Source organism: Glycine max, chromosome 11, assembly GCF_000004515.6.
Source record: "Glycine max cultivar Williams 82 chromosome 11, Glycine_max_v4.0, whole genome shotgun sequence".
NCBI lineage: Eukaryota > Viridiplantae > Streptophyta > Magnoliopsida > Fabales > Fabaceae > Glycine > Glycine max.
This window is the reverse complement of record NC_038247.2, coordinates 6,167,424-6,183,673: the sequence shown is the minus strand read 5'-3', so window position 1 is coordinate 6,183,673 and position 16,250 is coordinate 6,167,424. Positions and strand designations below refer to the sequence as shown.

Below are 16,250 nucleotides of genomic sequence, written 5' to 3'. Positions count from 1 at the left end.
TTCAAAGTCACAGAAGAGTCAAAGCAAAATTGTCAATGGTGTCATGTGGATCATTTGATTGGGCCAGTTCGTTGGTCTTGATGAGACTAATGGGGCTGATGCTAGGTGCACCCAGCATTATTGCTGGTGCACCCAGCACTTAATTGTAAAAGTGGAAAATACCCCTGCATATTTTAAAAAGTTTTGTGCACCAGCAGCCTTTTCTTCTTCCGCTACTCCTTCTTCCGTGACTCCTTCTTCTGCGACTGTGTGCACCCAGCATCAACCTCCTTTTTTCACGCCTTCTTCTTCAGCTTTGTTTTGGTCTTCTGCAGCTTCGCTCTTCAGCATCCTCTTCTCCCTTCGCGATGCGTCCGTTGGTGTCTTCTTCTTTAGCTCATTGGCATTGTTGAGGTAAGCCCTCTTCTCCCTCCCCGTTGTTTGGTTTTCCATTGTTGGTGGTGCTGTGTAGTGCTTAGGGTATAGTTGATCCACGTATGTCTTATACTTGATCTGCAGTAGTGATAGGGTAGGGATGTAGATGATTCGCATAGGTTGTAGATGATCCGCAATTGGTATGATTGATCAAAGCTTAATACGGATCAACTTGATCCGCATGAAGCTTGCGGATCAACTTGATCCGTAACTCACATACGGATCAAGTTGATCTGTATGTACCTTATTTTAAAAAAAAAGTGTAAATGAGTATTTTCTATTTTTAAAAATGTTTGTTATTAGGATGTAGGGTTATTGTTGATGGTTTAGGGATACTGATGATTGTTTAGTGTTATTGTTGAGGATTTTAATTGTATTATGTTTGAATTTTTTGAACTAGTTGATATTGGTTTTAGATATTTTAGTTTACTAAGTTAAAATGCAAAATGACAATAAAAACAAAGTAATAATTAAATAAAAAATTACTTAAATAAAGGGTACAATTCCAAAATCCATATAAGCTTACGGATAAGTTGATCCGTAAGGTTTTTACAGATCAAGTTGATCCGTATGCTTAATATCAACATACGGATCAACTTAATCCGTATCAACCTTGCAGATCAACTTGATCCATACGATTTATGAACCACTCTCTCACGCACATCCAGCACAAATGCGTACCTCGTATGCCGTCGATGATGAACCAACCGCCGCAACAATAAACACCGACACCTTCACCGAAGCAACCAATCGCAAAAAAACAAATAAAAAATGGCGAAGCACTACACACCAAAGAGAGAAAACGAAGAAGAAGCATTGTGCTAACATTTTTGCACAAAAAAACAGCTTCTGAAAGAAGACAGTGGAGGGCAGTTTTGGCATTTTCAAAAAATGCTGGGTACACCAGCAATAATGCTGGTGCTCCTAGCATGTCCCAACTAATGGACCTCGTTTAAATAAAGCCCATGTAACTGTTCGTATGGGCCATTTTTTCGTGGAGCAAAAATATCTAGGCCCAATAAAGATAAGTTCCTTACGAAGTGGGGATGTGGTGCCACGTGTAGAAGAATCTCTCCAACCAAATCCGATGGGCTTTCTGAGGTGGGAACCTTATCCATGACCTCATAGTCGTGGGTGGTGGGTCAGGACTCTCCAAGTCTGTTACTTATCCGTACGTAAATACCAGACATTACGTGTCATCTGACAAGATTCTATCCAAAACAGAAAATGCACCACTCATTTATACAATCGTAAAAATACGTATCGTGTATTTTAATTTACAGATTTAGTGTCATTTTTTTCGGAGAAACAGATTTCTTTGACAAACGAGGTTATTATCTTATACAAAAAAAATAGAGCGATAATACAAGAAAATAACCCGTGATAAAATCATTATCAGTGAAGGATTACCTACGTGATTTATTTGATACTACATCGTTAAACGCATATAAAATCTTACTTGTCTTATTTTTTATACACTGCATATCCTACACTAACGAGTAAAACAAAATGAGCAAGTCTAAGAAAATAAATCAATTTATGTGTAATAATGGAGTTGGATTTATCTTAACAAAGAACAGGAAGAAGAATCTTGAACAGAGTTGATTGCGTGGTCGCCCATTACTGGTCGTAACGAATGATTACGATGTCATTGTCTCCTTTATGTTATATTATAAGTCTTCTAATACTTTTAAGAGACAGTATAACAAAATCTTACAATATTTTCTGAATCTATGATAGTATTATTTTCTTTTTTTTTTTATCTTGCTTAATCACATCAATCATTTTATTTCGCACTTCTTTCTTTTCATATTATTAGACAAAATTCTCATATTTTTTAATTTAACATAAATACCTCTAGAATATTTGCAACCAAAAAAATAAAATATAATAAATAAATGTAGAGGATATCATGCACCCTTTCAAATATTTGGCTTGGGAGCGGCAACCTTACGCACTCGATCATCAATATTAAAGCTAACCACTCGTTTGCATTGGGTAGTATATATCATTCTAAGAAGTAAGAATCTCAGCAACACCAATTAGACAATAAACAGCGACGATGAAAGCAATGACAGCAACGACAACGTTTGATGTCTCTGCCGCTTGCTTCCGTGCCCCTCCTTCTTGTTCACCGAATCCATGCCACACCAGGTCAACTAATTTTACAATTTTCTTCTATACTAATAGCACCATGCTATTTCTCTCTCTCTCTCTCTCTCTTTTTCTTTTTTTCTTTATAAAACTTTGTAGTGTTCATACGTGCAGTTTTTCAGTTATAAACTCCCTGAATCCTCACAAGGGACGACGGATAAGCGTTGCTGTTCCACCTAAGTTTCCAAGCTTCCGGTAAGCGTGAAGAAAGTGTTAGTCATGAATCATGATGATTCATAAGCTTCTAGAAACGAGTGTTTTGTTTTTTCTCCTTCTGTGGGTGGAATTAAATTATTAGATTGAAGTATGGAACATAACGTAATAAAGTTATCATCTCAATGTTTTCGTGATTAAAAAAAAAAAAGATCCATTACCCTGAATAGAATCAGAAGATAAGCATAATATGGATCATATTCTAATCGTGGTAGGCTGCTAACGTGCTAAAGTCTAAACTACTCTAAACAATATTATTATATTTCATTCCATTTTACTTAACTTCTTTTTTTTTAAAATCTCTTTTCATCAATTCAAACGTAGCTTGTGACACGAGTAGTGATTAGTAATTTAGTAATAGTATGTGGTAACTAGCGTGATGTGAATGGATGGTGTAATTGAAGGAGGGAAGCAGCTCTGCAGGGGAATTTGGAGGCTGTTAGAGTCCCAACTTCGGTGCCTGTGCGTGTAGCATACGAACTTCTTCTAGCTGGTCATCGATATTTGGATGTAAGGTAAGAGATTAAATATTAATTACTACCACCACTAACGTATACATAACAGCACAGAGTTATTTTTGGAATCATTTTGTAGAATCAGCCAAAACCTTATCTCTTCTTCCCCCTGTTTTGTGTGCAGGACTCCAGAAGAGTTCAATGCTGGACACGCTCCTGGCGCAATTAACATACCTTATATGTTCAGAGTTGGATCAGGTTTTATTTCAATTCTCAAATAGTACATTAAATTATAATCATCTCAGTGATACTGTGGTAGTCATAGCGGTAGCTGCTTTGTTGATTCCAAATGCCAAAGTTACCTCCAAAAACAAAAATAGCTACCTGATATAGTTCTTTAGACTTGGAGTCTTCTATTAATTTATTGACATTTTGGTTTGAGATAATATTTTCTGGTTTCTATTTTCAAAAATTTATATAGAAAATATTCAAAATATTTTTTATTATTTTCTATTTTCACTGTTTTGTATATAACTACTTGCCAAGGCATTTTATTTTCACTATCTTGTGCATCCAATGAATCCAACCCAATTGATAGTTTCAACTTCAAGATTATGCAATAGTGACGCTCAATTTTCCCTATCCTTGAAATGCAATTACTTTTGTCGAAAGTTCAAACTAAAATATCAATAGTTGTTACTTGCAAGAGAGGATTGCATATTTCGTGTTAAAACTAATACTCTAATATGGTAAAGTTATATACAAGAGTCTTGTAGTCCTATGTAATTTTTATTTTGTCTAATTTGTTAATATATTCTCCATTCATGTATTCAGGGATGACAAAGAATAGCAACTTTATTAGAGAGGTGTCTTCAAATTTTAGGAAAGAAGATGAAATTATTGTTGTGAGTGCCTATCTTCATAAAACTCTTGTTGAGTCATTAAATTCTCTGTTATTTTTAGCACTCCTTCTTAATTCAGATGTTGGCTTCTGGTTTCACAGGGGTGTGAGCTTGGTAAAAGATCTATGATGGCCGCAAGTGACTTGCTAGCTGCTGTAAGTATTTTTTTTTTCTTCAATGCCTTAATTTTGGAGTCGAAAACAAGCATCCTGGTTTGTTTGATAGTCTAAATCAAGTTTTATTTTTTCCACATCAAGACGTCTTTCACTACTAGCTGTATACAAACTACATTGACTATTTCAGCCTTCATGTTCCTCTTTCAATGCTTTAGAAACAATGGAATAAGGTTGCTCTAAATTAACTTGTTTTTAAAGTCAGTTTTGTTATTCAATTTGAAGTGCAACAAGATCTTAAACCATTGAAATTTATGGATGAGTACAACCTTACCTACTCACTTTAAAGATGATATAGAAGAATTTCTTCTTCTTTTTTTCTTGGCATTCATGTTTCCTAAGAATAGTTTGATACCTTACCATCTTGAAAAAATTGAGCTCAAAGACTGGTATAGTGACAAAAATTTATTGATTCTGCAGGGGTTCACTGGACTCACAGACATGGCTGGTGGTTATGCTGCATGGACACAAAATGGACTTCCAACAGAACTATGAAGTGTTTCTTTTGGAACTGCAGCTGTAAATAGAATAAGTTTTGGGAGGAGTCCCATGCATGCAAATGCAGAAGCACTTCACCAAGACAGTGACAATCTGATACTGGAACATGTAAATGCAGAAAGAGCGGGGGGGGCAGTCTCCCAGATTTCTTATGCAGACTTAATGTCTCCCACTCTAACTAGTACCTTATCCAATTCAACAATAAATAATGAAAATAAAATGTTAATATTTATCCAACTTTGCAAAGAAACTCTTTTTCTTGGCTCGATGTGTTGTTAATGATGCCCTTCCTTCCCTCCAATTCAAATAATGATATACTAATGAAAAATTGCCTAGCCAAAACTGAATTCAACTCAAGTTGATATCAAGTTTTTTTCCCCCAAAGAGAAAATTGTTGTGATTCATAAATCATAAAAGAGTTTCACGGCTGTGTCCACTAACCAGTCTTCACTCTTCAACCCTGAACCATGAGCTGTAAGATTATATTGAGAAGTGTCGAGTAAAGTTTGGGATTTATCAAAGTTAATAGGACTCAGCAGCTCTCAGTTTCAGCGCAGTTTATTAGGGGAATGGATAGATGATGGCTTGGAGATGGTCGATATGACTAGTTGTTACAGATTTGAGAATGGTGATGGTTCATAGATGTTAAAGATGGTATCGGGAAATGGAGACCAAAACTTTTTGGTACAGTATCTAAAAAACAGATTTTATAAAAAATGAAAAAAAAAATATTACAGTTAAGAAAAAAATTATATGTTTGAATAATACACAGATAAATCACTCGAACGGATCAAATTATCCCGTCACCTTATAAATAAGTTGCACTCAAACAATGCAGCTTGAATTAATCTTTATTTGAAATTTATTTTATAAATAAAGATAAAAGAATGAATTAAAAGGATGTTATGAAGCTAATAACTATCTACATAACCTAAAAGACTACCATTAAAGCTATAAAGAGAATAAAGATAAACATTCATATTTTGTTATTGATACCTAAAGCTATAGAAGGGATACAATTTTATAACCTAGTTGCCATTATTAATGACCCTACATGTATCATCATTATAATTTAGTAAATTAGACGTAAATGCTAAGTAACATAGATAACATTCTTATGCAAAAGGTTATATTTTTAGTTTAATAAAAATCATTTATCAAGATAACTTTTGTAAAATGTAATTTTATCTATTTCTACTTTTTTTTACATAATCTGAAACTTTTTTACCACCACCACAAAAACATCCTTTCTCCTTCTTTTTTAATCTTCTCCAGTTCTCTTTCTTTGAAAAACATCCTTCTCACTCTTTCATCCTTTGAAAAGCATCCTCTCTCTATAACAAGCAGCTTAGCCATTGATGTTCTTCAAAAACTTTAAAGTCGAACTACTTCTGATATTCCTTAGTTCGTTGCTTTCACAAAGGTCAGGAATTGGAGAGAACTAATACACAAAAGTATCATAAATTAGTACTAATTCACGATTCGTTAGGGTGAAAAGCAAGTTCTGTCTCAATGGTCATTATCACTTGTTGACAAGAGAAGAGTTTGAGTAAATACTAAATAGTATGTAATTTTTTTACAAAATTTAGTTAGCCATATATAATAGTTCTATTTTTTTTTTTTACCATACTTACCTTAAAAGTTAAAAGTTATAACTAACAGTGATTTTTTATTATTTGACAATATAAAAGTTCTCGAAGTCTAATGCAAATTGACTGAGCACAATCTTAAAACAAAATTATATGTTGTCATTAAAGAAAATGATGACAACTTGTGTCTTAATACTTATGGAATCAAATGGCATAATAACATACCAATTTTATTACAAATAAACCTTGTACATCTCAGGTCTCATCATATAACGCCTCTACTAGTCAACTTCAGGGGTTTGGGTGCAGGGGAGTACACCGAAAAAGATCCCATTCAAAAAGCATGGAATACAATAGTCAATTACCAAAGAATTAATGGGTGAATGATACCTTCAATTTTCGACTTTCGCTAAACTTGAATCCATCCTATTCACAGGCGAATAAGTTGACAGACAAATGGGAGAAAGACGCAGATTGTAACAGAAATTTAAGGCAAACACAATACAACGGAATCTTTCAAGAGTATTATAAACAACGAACTCAATAGATATTTAGTCAGAGTCTGACTACTATACAGGACAAAAAGGCTATACTGTCGCGTAATACTCTTATATCAATATCAATGATGGGCCCGTCTAAGAGCTGAGAGAAAGCCATGGGATGCTTTATCTTTGTGATCATTGACCTGGTAGAAGAAAAAAAATGAAACTGAAAATTGCTTAACAGGTCCAACTTTGAGTTGGTTTTTAAATTGCAGTAATAGTTTACCTCTTTTGCTATCTGCTGAAGAATTTCTATTACTTCAGAGAAATTTGGTCTCTGCGTTGGATCTTGTTGCCAGCACCGCTGAAGAAGTTCAGAAAGTCTTGGGTGTGTATTTTTGGGAATTGTAGGCCGTAGGCCCTAATAGCAATTTAAGCCACATAGAATCATCATGCATAGACAAGAAATTGTTTAACAACGAAATTATTTGCAAAAAGAAAACGAATAGAAACCTTCTGCACCACGCCAACTGCTGCTTGTAATGGAGTCAAGCAAGAGTAAGGCAGCTGATTACAAAAAATAGTATATACAATGAGATAAGATTGGTAGGGAATAAATGATAAAGCACCAAAGCCCACACTGCCTGGCATGAAAGTACTCACTTCTCCAGTTAAAAGCTCCCAAAGAGCTATTCCAAAACTGAAAACATCTGCCTTCTGGTCATATGGTTTGTGTTCAATGACCTTCAAGTAAAATTTAAATCAATAGAAAAAAGGGATCTCAGGAATAATAAATAGCCGACTTTTACAATAAAATCAGCAAAGCAAATATGATGATAATGTAACCACTTTCAAGTTCAAATATTAAAGGCATTTTTTATGAAGATGAAAATAAGAATGGAACTGAGGAATAAGCATCAAAGCACTGAGGAATGCTTTGTAAGGATATATATATATATATATAGCCTATGAAGCACAGACACCCCAGCCCCTTACCGTGTCCGGTGTTCGACGCGCGTCCATGTCAGTGTCCGACACCGACACGACACCCGTACTACGTTCTATATTTTGGACATTACAGGTGTCTACATGTCCGTGTTCGTGTCGTGTCCGGTGTCGGTGCTTCATAGTATATAGCCAAGAAAGAATTTAAAAAAGACAACCTTTTCATCTATCTTTTTTAATCTTCATTTTGAAATATCAAAGTAAAAGATATAGAATTGAAATAAAATCACAAGTTAAATACTCAAACAATAGAAATTCAATATCAATGAGACAAAATTGACATCAACAAGATATAACTTCAATATAACAATGACAAAATATTAACATCAACCCAACCCAGTATATTTTTACTAGTTTAAAATTCTGCTCCACTATGGACAAAGATATTTAAATGGTAACCAAGAAATTAACTCAAGTTGATCAACTTCTCAAGCATTGATTGACCTGGAACTGGATTCCACCTAGGATGTTTTTCTTACACTTAAGGTCACCTACCCTTTCACCACATGACCAAAAATAAAAAATAAAAACCACTGTTCTCCGTTTTCCCTGTCCACCATCTTATTTCTCACTTTTCAAACAGGTAGAACATAAATGTGTACCATAAACAAATACTGATCCTGAATTTGTATTGCACCATGATCAATGATGTCACCAAAAAAATCAATCAGGAAGAAACATGAAGTCCAAGAAAATCCATACCTCAGGAGCCATCCAACGGTATGTTCCAGTTTCAGCTGTCATCACTCCAGACTGAGTTTGCACCCTGGCAACCCCAAAATCAGCAACCTTGACCACCTGTTGAAGAACAAGATATTTCAGTGATGCTTTCCTCTCATGCTCTGTACGTAAGCTCATATTTTACTGTAGACTAACAAGAGTCCAGCATCACACAATTACCCATCTTAAACTTATTTATACAAATTATAGTGGTTCTCGTGATTCAAGATGACAAATAATTTTCGTTCATAAATGAATATAGGACCAAATATATGTGGAGTGAAGACTAGTATGAATGAGTCATTTGGGAGAGATAAGCACAAGGCAAGTAGCCTTTTAGATTCAAGCATTTGGCTCCTCTAAAGTGATGTAATTGTACCCTAGAAGTTGAAGTGCAGTTATAGCTGTTCATTTGAAAAACAATGGCTGAGATATGTGCATGCATTTTATCACAATTTCAACCATTGATTTTTTAATCAATTACTATGACTGTTCTTTATTCATTAAAGTGTACCCCCTTACTTTAAAGGAGTTAAATCCCAAATTAAACATATCAAGCCTTCAACAGGTAAACTAATCTCTTTTCTTCTGGGGCAAGCATCAAAGATTAAGAGTATCATGGAATCTCACGATAATGAAGAAGTAAATTCTATTATAAAACTTAAAATTATACACAGCAGAAAAACATAGACCAATAACACTCAAAATGCAGCAGGCAGTATCAATGTGTGCATTCATGGAATCCTCTTACTTCATTTTCATCCATCAGAAGATTGGCAGTCTTGAGGTCCCTGTGAATTATATTATTTTGGTGCAAATAGTTCATTCCCTTGGAAACATCAATTGCTACTTTTAGCAAAGATGGAAGCTTAAATACACCTCTTTGTTTGTGCAGAAAGTCATATAAGCTTCCCCTAGACATAAACTCTGATAAAGTCATAAACATGAGCACATAAGCATTAAAATTGCATTATCAGGTGACTGAATAAGGCACCCAAATCATCTTAGAATTACTTGATAAAACATATATAGGTAAGCAGAGATATTATACAGATTCTAAAACTACCATAACTTACAAAATGAACAAGCAATATGAATAATAAAGGAAGACATGTGCACAAGGCTTCCACCATTAAGGGGTGTGGGGAGGGTTAAAATGTATGTAGCCTCTGCCATAAGCAGAGAGGTTGTTTCTAACACTAAAATCCATGATCACCAAGATATAATGCAGTAAAGTTATCATTAAACCAACCCTCTAAACAAACAAAATCCATGAAACATAAATATACGACATCATAAATTCTCAGGATTCTTTCTTATTTACCAGTAACAATACAAAGATTTGGGGGCCTAGTACATGCGCCAATGAACTGAACAACATTCTTGTGTCGAATCTTCCTGCAACCCAAAGATAAATCATAGTTGGTAAAGGGAGAATAATTACTCGGGGCTACAAGGATACCATATTACCAACCACTAATAATACTCACAAACTAGGATAAAAATACTGTTACACAAACTAGTGAAGTTGTTAAGATTGAAATATTATTATTTTCAGAACCATTTGATGCAGTGCATATCTGAAATTGAGATATTATTTTTAGTTGATATATTCCTTTCTAGAATGGTCTAGAAAATTAGTCAGTCAGTTTCTCTAATAATAAGTTAATGTCATGATTGTATTTAAGCCAAAATTCATGAATCTTTGATCCAAACATTTTAACTGTCTATGATGCCAATTTCAGGGAATTGAAATCATATAACTGAAATGTGGGATTTTTAGAACCAAAACAATTAAATTACAGCATGCTTCACTTTAATCAAGCAGCAGTGTACGTAGCACAACTTCGCATCTGTGTGCATGTGTATCAACTATCAAGCTGCCAGGGTTTGTTTGTTTTCAAACTGAGATAAAATATATAAATAAGACAAAAAAGATCTAACCAGAAGTGTAATGTCTGACTAGTTCATATTTTCAAGTCTGGGAATAGTAAAAAAGGCATAATCCTAAATAGAAAATAAGCCACTAATAGCACAGTATATCAAGATATTTATTAAACAGCATAAAGTCCATAACACCCATTCCTCCATCTTAGTTATGGGTTGTGCAAACCAGATTATTATTATCTAATACTACCTCCGGTCCTATATATAAGAAACAATTACCTAATTCATCAAAACCAATAAAAGCAGTATATTGGTTTTGTCATAAATTTTAATTTTATTCTAAGATTACCCATACATTAAATGGTTTATGAGGTGGTTATTTTCAAATTCAACTAATGAGTCTACCTCGTTTTGTTGATAGCTCGATAAATGCACTCACTCTCATGGGGGAATGAACACAATTAATTAGGGGTAAAAAGGAAATTTAGCAATAAAGTAATCTCATATTTCTTATAATTAGGACCAAGAAAATGTTGTCTTTTGTTTCTTATATATAGGACCAGAGGTAGAACAATACAGAATTAAAAATTATAAACAGGAAAGAGGAAGCAACAGCACAAGACAGGAAAGCATGAAAGAAACAAATATCTCAGTAATTGGAAATACAAGCTCCACGATTACATTTAATCATGCAAACAAACCTCATGATATAAACTTCCTGTGCAAACTCCCTCAGCATATCTGTACTTATGCGCTCAGGCTTAAGAACTTTGATAGCCACATCTTGACTACAATATGTACCTCTGTACCTAAAGGATTTGAAAGAAATGTGCAGAGAGAGAAGAGAATCAGCTAAAAGGATATATGTAGAGTTCAAACATACATCAAGCAAAATTAACTCACAAGTCACCAAATGACCCAGAGCCAACTTTGTTTTCATATTTCAGCTGGTTGGTATCAATCTCCCAGACATCAGCTCCATCAGATGGTATTTGAATGCAATGAGGGGAGGGTTCCATCCTTGCCTGGTATTGTTCGTTGGTAGCATAATGTATACCCTGATTTGACAAATTTTGCTCCTGCAAAGCAAATAAGAAAGTTAATATCCACAAGTGTTTAGCACAAGGAGAAATGAAATTCTGTGGTCTGCATGAAGTGTATGTGCAAAGAACGGTTTATTTTAACAGATGTTGTCATTACTCAAATGTAGTCCAAATTAACATCAGTTCCTTTCTTAAAAAAATCTAACAAACTATAATAATCTCATCTTCCCTGCTTAATCTTGAAAAAATGCCATTGTATCAAAGTTCATAGCAACTAGCAAGAAAATTAAGCTATTTCCAAAAAATATATATAGCTTAGTTTTTTGAAATAATCATGAGCTCTCTATTCCAAAAACTTAAGGTGTTAAGTGAAGATTCGTGAATGGTTTTTATATTATATCTCTAACAGAAACAATAAAAAGGAAAATATACCTTAACCTTGAAAATTTCCTTTTCCAACACACCTTTCAGCTCCTCAGTTTCCTGATGGCAAAAGGAAAATACAATAGATACGAAAAGTTTGGATCTAGAAATTCAAAAATACAATTGGAAAATCAAAACAACTATACAAATAAAATTCAAATATTCCCTACAGTCTCAAATATAAGCAACAAAAATTCCTTGCTTTTTGGTCTCAAATATAAGCAAAACTTGACTAAGTTTTAAAAGGCAATAATAAATTAACTAGGCATATTATTCAATAACATACCTCACTATGTTCTAAATTTGTAAAAAATAATCAAATTTATCTATTTATATCCGTACAACAAGATTGTTAGAAATGCCACAGAGACAACATAAATAATCACATATTATCTACTGAAATGAAAAGGTAAACATGCCATGAAGAGGTGAGAAGTTAAAGGTATTATATATCTTTTTACAAATTCAAAATTGCAAACCATACTCATAGCAAGATATTGATCAAGGCATAAATAAATAAAGTCTTTCTGTTTCCCAAGACACTTGCTAGTGATTTTATGAGGTCATTGTTTAGTTACTTTTGTCCTACCTCATTAGGCCATCCCTCAACAACAAAGACATCCAGAGAAAATCCATCAGTGGTGGAAAATGCATGAGCTTCTTGAATATTCAGTCCCATCTCACCAAGTATTGCAGTTAACTGAAATGCAAAGTAAAGGGTGACATGCAGCCCATAATATAAAATACAATTGTTCTATTCTATCTTGCAATTGCAGAATTTAATTTTAATCCAATGTTAATGCAAAAAGCTTTACATTGTCATCCATTTGAGTTAGCCACAGAATTTACAGTTTTGAACACAAGTGAAATTTCCCCTTTTAAAAGTATAAAAGAGAATGAATTGGTCAAAGTAATCATCAACACCCCTCCCCACCAACCCACCCTCACCCTCAAAAATAAACAGTTAATGTTAAACACTCCTCTTTTGCATTTCATATTATACAATAAATTATATATTTACAGGAGTGTATTCATATTAGAGATGAAAAAGTTACGATTACAGAAAATGTTAAGAGATGAAAACTGAAAAGATTATGATATTCATTTGTGCATAATTTTCTTATTACTTATACATTTGTAACTTCATAAATTCCCAATCTTTTTTTTTTATCAGCAAAGATAAATTAGTATATATATATAACAGTACCAGGGGTACTGAGAATACAAATTATTCAAGTTCAGCAGACATATGGTTTCCTAATACAAGCTTGAAAAGTCGAATTAACTAACCATAAGCTGCTCATATTGTAAGCTATAATCTACCCAGATCCTATGTATGCTTCCCTCCCCTGATTACAAAATCCCTCTCTCAGATTACTCAAATTCCCAATCTAATCTGTATGAAAAAAAAAATACTCGGGCAAAATGACAACCTATAGTACTTTCAAAGAAAATTCTCAACATGTAATTTTAGTTTGACAGAATCCATAGCAATTGGCAAGAAATTTGTCCATAGTTGATACAAAAGACACTATATGCCAGAATTATTTCCTGCATAGCATTGCAAGAAGTGCTGACCAAATTGATGGCCAAGAAAAGCAAGAGATCTTATTATTATCATGTTGAAAACTGAACAATACAGTAGAAAAGAAAATATAATGAGGACTATATACAATAATATCACCCAATAATTTAGAAGCACCATTTACAAAAAGCATTCCAAAAAAATTGAAAATAAAGTCGGAATTAACCACCTGACTAAGGAGTTTAGGCTTGTCAACTGTTGAAAAGGTAATCTCGTGCATGGGCCTAAAATTTAGCAAGTAGAAAGATTAGCAATAGTTAAAATTTTAAACACCAATATATTTATTAACTGCTATAAGCTAATGGAAACAAGAATGAACACTCCCCCTAGAGAAATTCAATCTGCAGGGTCTTTACAATCTTGAGTGTTGGCATTCACAACGTTGTCAGCACCGACACAACACACAAACACAAACCTATTGACTGATTCTACATTTTGTTTTTTCTATACATCATATGTCAGTGTTGATCGCATATTCATGAAAAGCTGAAAATGCCTAATACCAAAATTAAATATTAGCCAACATCTGTCTTTCTAAAACTTGTACAAGATTAAAAAACCAAGAGACTTGCACTTGGAAAATATTATCTTTAAAGTGTGCAATATTATCCTAGCCTATATATCAACCTCATCACAAAATACATGTTTCTAGTTGATCAATATAAGACACTCTTTAACAATACTAACTGAAGCTGAAGAGAGAAAGCCCATTCACAATATCTTTAAATGAAGAATAACAACCAAAAATAGTGCATTTATTACCGGAAATAAGGTGTTACGCTCATAGCACTTCCCCCGTCTTCAATGTTATTTTTGGTTGTTTGAAGTGCAAGAGCTTCAAGATTAGAGGATGAACCAAATGTAGGTGGTGGATGAATTCTGTTTTGCCCAAGAGACCGACAAAGAAATGACATTAAAAAATTAATAAATGGCACAAATGAAAACATAAAAACAACAAAAAGGATTGTGTGTATTGAGCACAGCAAGGATGGAAATAAAACTGATGAAAATACATGAGCCATACCCCTGCTTTAAAGAATAGTTAAGAGAACTCTGTGCATCTTCGTTCTCCGAAGGATCTAAATGTATGGAATCGGCATAATTTGCACCACCAAAAGGATATACCTGCATTAAGGATGAAACTGTTACGAAGTAATCTATACGTAGCACTTCTCTATACTTAAAGTATGGGCTTATAAAGTCACTGATTACATAGTTCCAAATTTGATGTCAATAACAGCTAGCAGTTATCAAGAGTGCCGTCATGGAAAAAACAGTTCCATGCATCCTCAACCACCTTTAGAAACTGAATTCTTAATTTGATGGGAAAACATTTGGCCTTAGTCAAAACTAGTAAAATTACTAACTACAGAACTTCAATAACCTTACATTATTAGTGCTTTATTTTTTTATTTTTAAACTACCTGTACTAAGCGAACTTGAAATGCAGGTCGAGAAGCAGGGTCCTCCGCCAACTTAAGCAACCTCTTATGAGCTAAAACATCTTCTGCCCTCTCCACATTCACATCCAATGCGTACCTATGTAGTAGCAATCAGAGTGACCAACTACGAGACTCGTACAAAAACCACTCTGGCAAATTCACTTACAAGGTAAAGTAAAAAAAAAAAGGCAAAAAAAAAATCACTCAGATATTTTCTTCCTTCTTCAATTTCTTCTCAATTCTCATCACAAACTTAAAAAACAACACGAAAAAGAATCTAATTTCATAAATCAATTAAAAAAAATAACACAGACAATCAGGAATATACAAAAACACTAGTCACAAATTCCCATACCAATCACTTTCACCACTTTTAAAAAAGTAAGAATCTAAATCTAGTCAGAAGAAAACGTAACAAGCGAGGTTAATTAATTAATTAGTTAATTAATTCGGAAGCATCGTGAAAGACCTAGCCGGAAGGCGATTGAAGTGGAGCCAAAGCTGATCGTCGAAGCCTGGAACGTGCGCCTCCTCGCAATCCGATTCCTGAATTCGTCGAAGGACCTCATTGTACACCTCCAGCTTCTGCCGGTGGTGCCGAGGGTGGTGCGCGTGCGAAGATTGCACCGCTCTGCTCCCGCAGCTCTCAATGTCATGCTCGATCACCATGAACGCAGGCGATCAGCACCACCACAACGAAACAGAGAGAGTGGATCGTGAAGAAGCAAAAGTGAGAGAGAAGAAAAAACACGAAGAAGCGAAAGGGGAAAAATGATGGAGATTCAGTTGACGGAGAACTCTTTTTTGAGTCTCCTTTTATTTTGATGTTTAATCTTTTGCTTGTTTGGTTGGGCTCTTTTTCCAGGTACTAATTAGTGTTTTTGCTTCCCAGCTATCCACGTCAGAGCGGGGCCCAAAGTGGCCACACACAGCAAATTGAAGCTTTGTTTATTGGATAATTTTTATTTTTTTTTTCTTCGGTCAGAAATTACTTGGGATGGTAATGGGTTAGGATAGGTTTGTCTATTTTAATTTTGTTCCTGCAAAAGCCGGGGTCTATTCAGATTTGGGTTTATTAAAAAAAAAATCCAAATCCAATCCCATCCAATTTGGGGAAATTCACAGAAAATTCATTTCATATTTTTTTTTAAATTATTTATTCATATACTTTAAATAAATTATTATATATAATTTAATATAAACATATTTAAAAATCAAATTATATTTTTAGATAAATCCATAATTTTTAATTTTGTTATAATTAT

General features: G+C 34.0%; 2 protein-coding genes across 4 annotated transcripts; one reads left to right on the top strand and one right to left on the bottom strand.

Moving 5' to 3' along the window:
- The first annotated feature begins 2,116 nt into the window (after window positions 1-2,116).
- On the top strand, window positions 2,117-5,153 carry LOC100499831 (senescence-associated protein). The gene is made up of 7 exons (NM_001249678.2): window positions 2,117-2,568; window positions 2,683-2,763; window positions 3,186-3,296; window positions 3,421-3,494; window positions 4,071-4,141; window positions 4,240-4,293; window positions 4,732-5,153. Exons 1-7 carry the CDS (start codon window positions 2,477-2,479, stop codon window positions 4,804-4,806), a joined length of 558 nt encoding a protein of 185 aa, NP_001236607.2. The 5' UTR covers window positions 2,117-2,476; the 3' UTR covers window positions 4,807-5,153.
- A 1,606-nt stretch (window positions 5,154-6,759) lies between these two features.
- LOC100816767 (serine/threonine-protein kinase STY17) lies at window positions 6,760-15,840 on the bottom strand. 3 transcript variants are annotated; one of them, XM_003537617.5, is made up of 16 exons: window positions 15,455-15,839; window positions 14,968-15,082; window positions 14,568-14,668; window positions 14,306-14,422; window positions 13,713-13,767; window positions 12,548-12,658; window positions 11,968-12,018; window positions 11,396-11,571; window positions 11,194-11,301; window positions 9,930-10,003; window positions 9,357-9,532; window positions 8,588-8,683; window positions 7,544-7,624; window positions 7,394-7,447; window positions 7,167-7,301; window positions 6,760-7,083 (listed from the first exon to the last, which is right to left on the bottom strand). In XM_003537617.5, exons 1-16 carry the CDS (start codon window positions 15,652-15,654, stop codon window positions 7,018-7,020), a joined length of 1,716 nt encoding a protein of 571 aa, XP_003537665.1. In that variant the 5' UTR covers window positions 15,655-15,839; the 3' UTR covers window positions 6,760-7,017. The 3 variants fall into 3 exon arrangements, with proteins under 3 accessions (XP_003537665.1, XP_014619384.1, XP_040862582.1); XM_014763898.2 differs by having other exon boundaries at window positions 11,974-12,018; XM_041006648.1 differs by having other exon boundaries at window positions 7,394-7,624; window positions 15,455-15,840.
- Window positions 15,841-16,250: the final 410 nt, after the last annotated feature.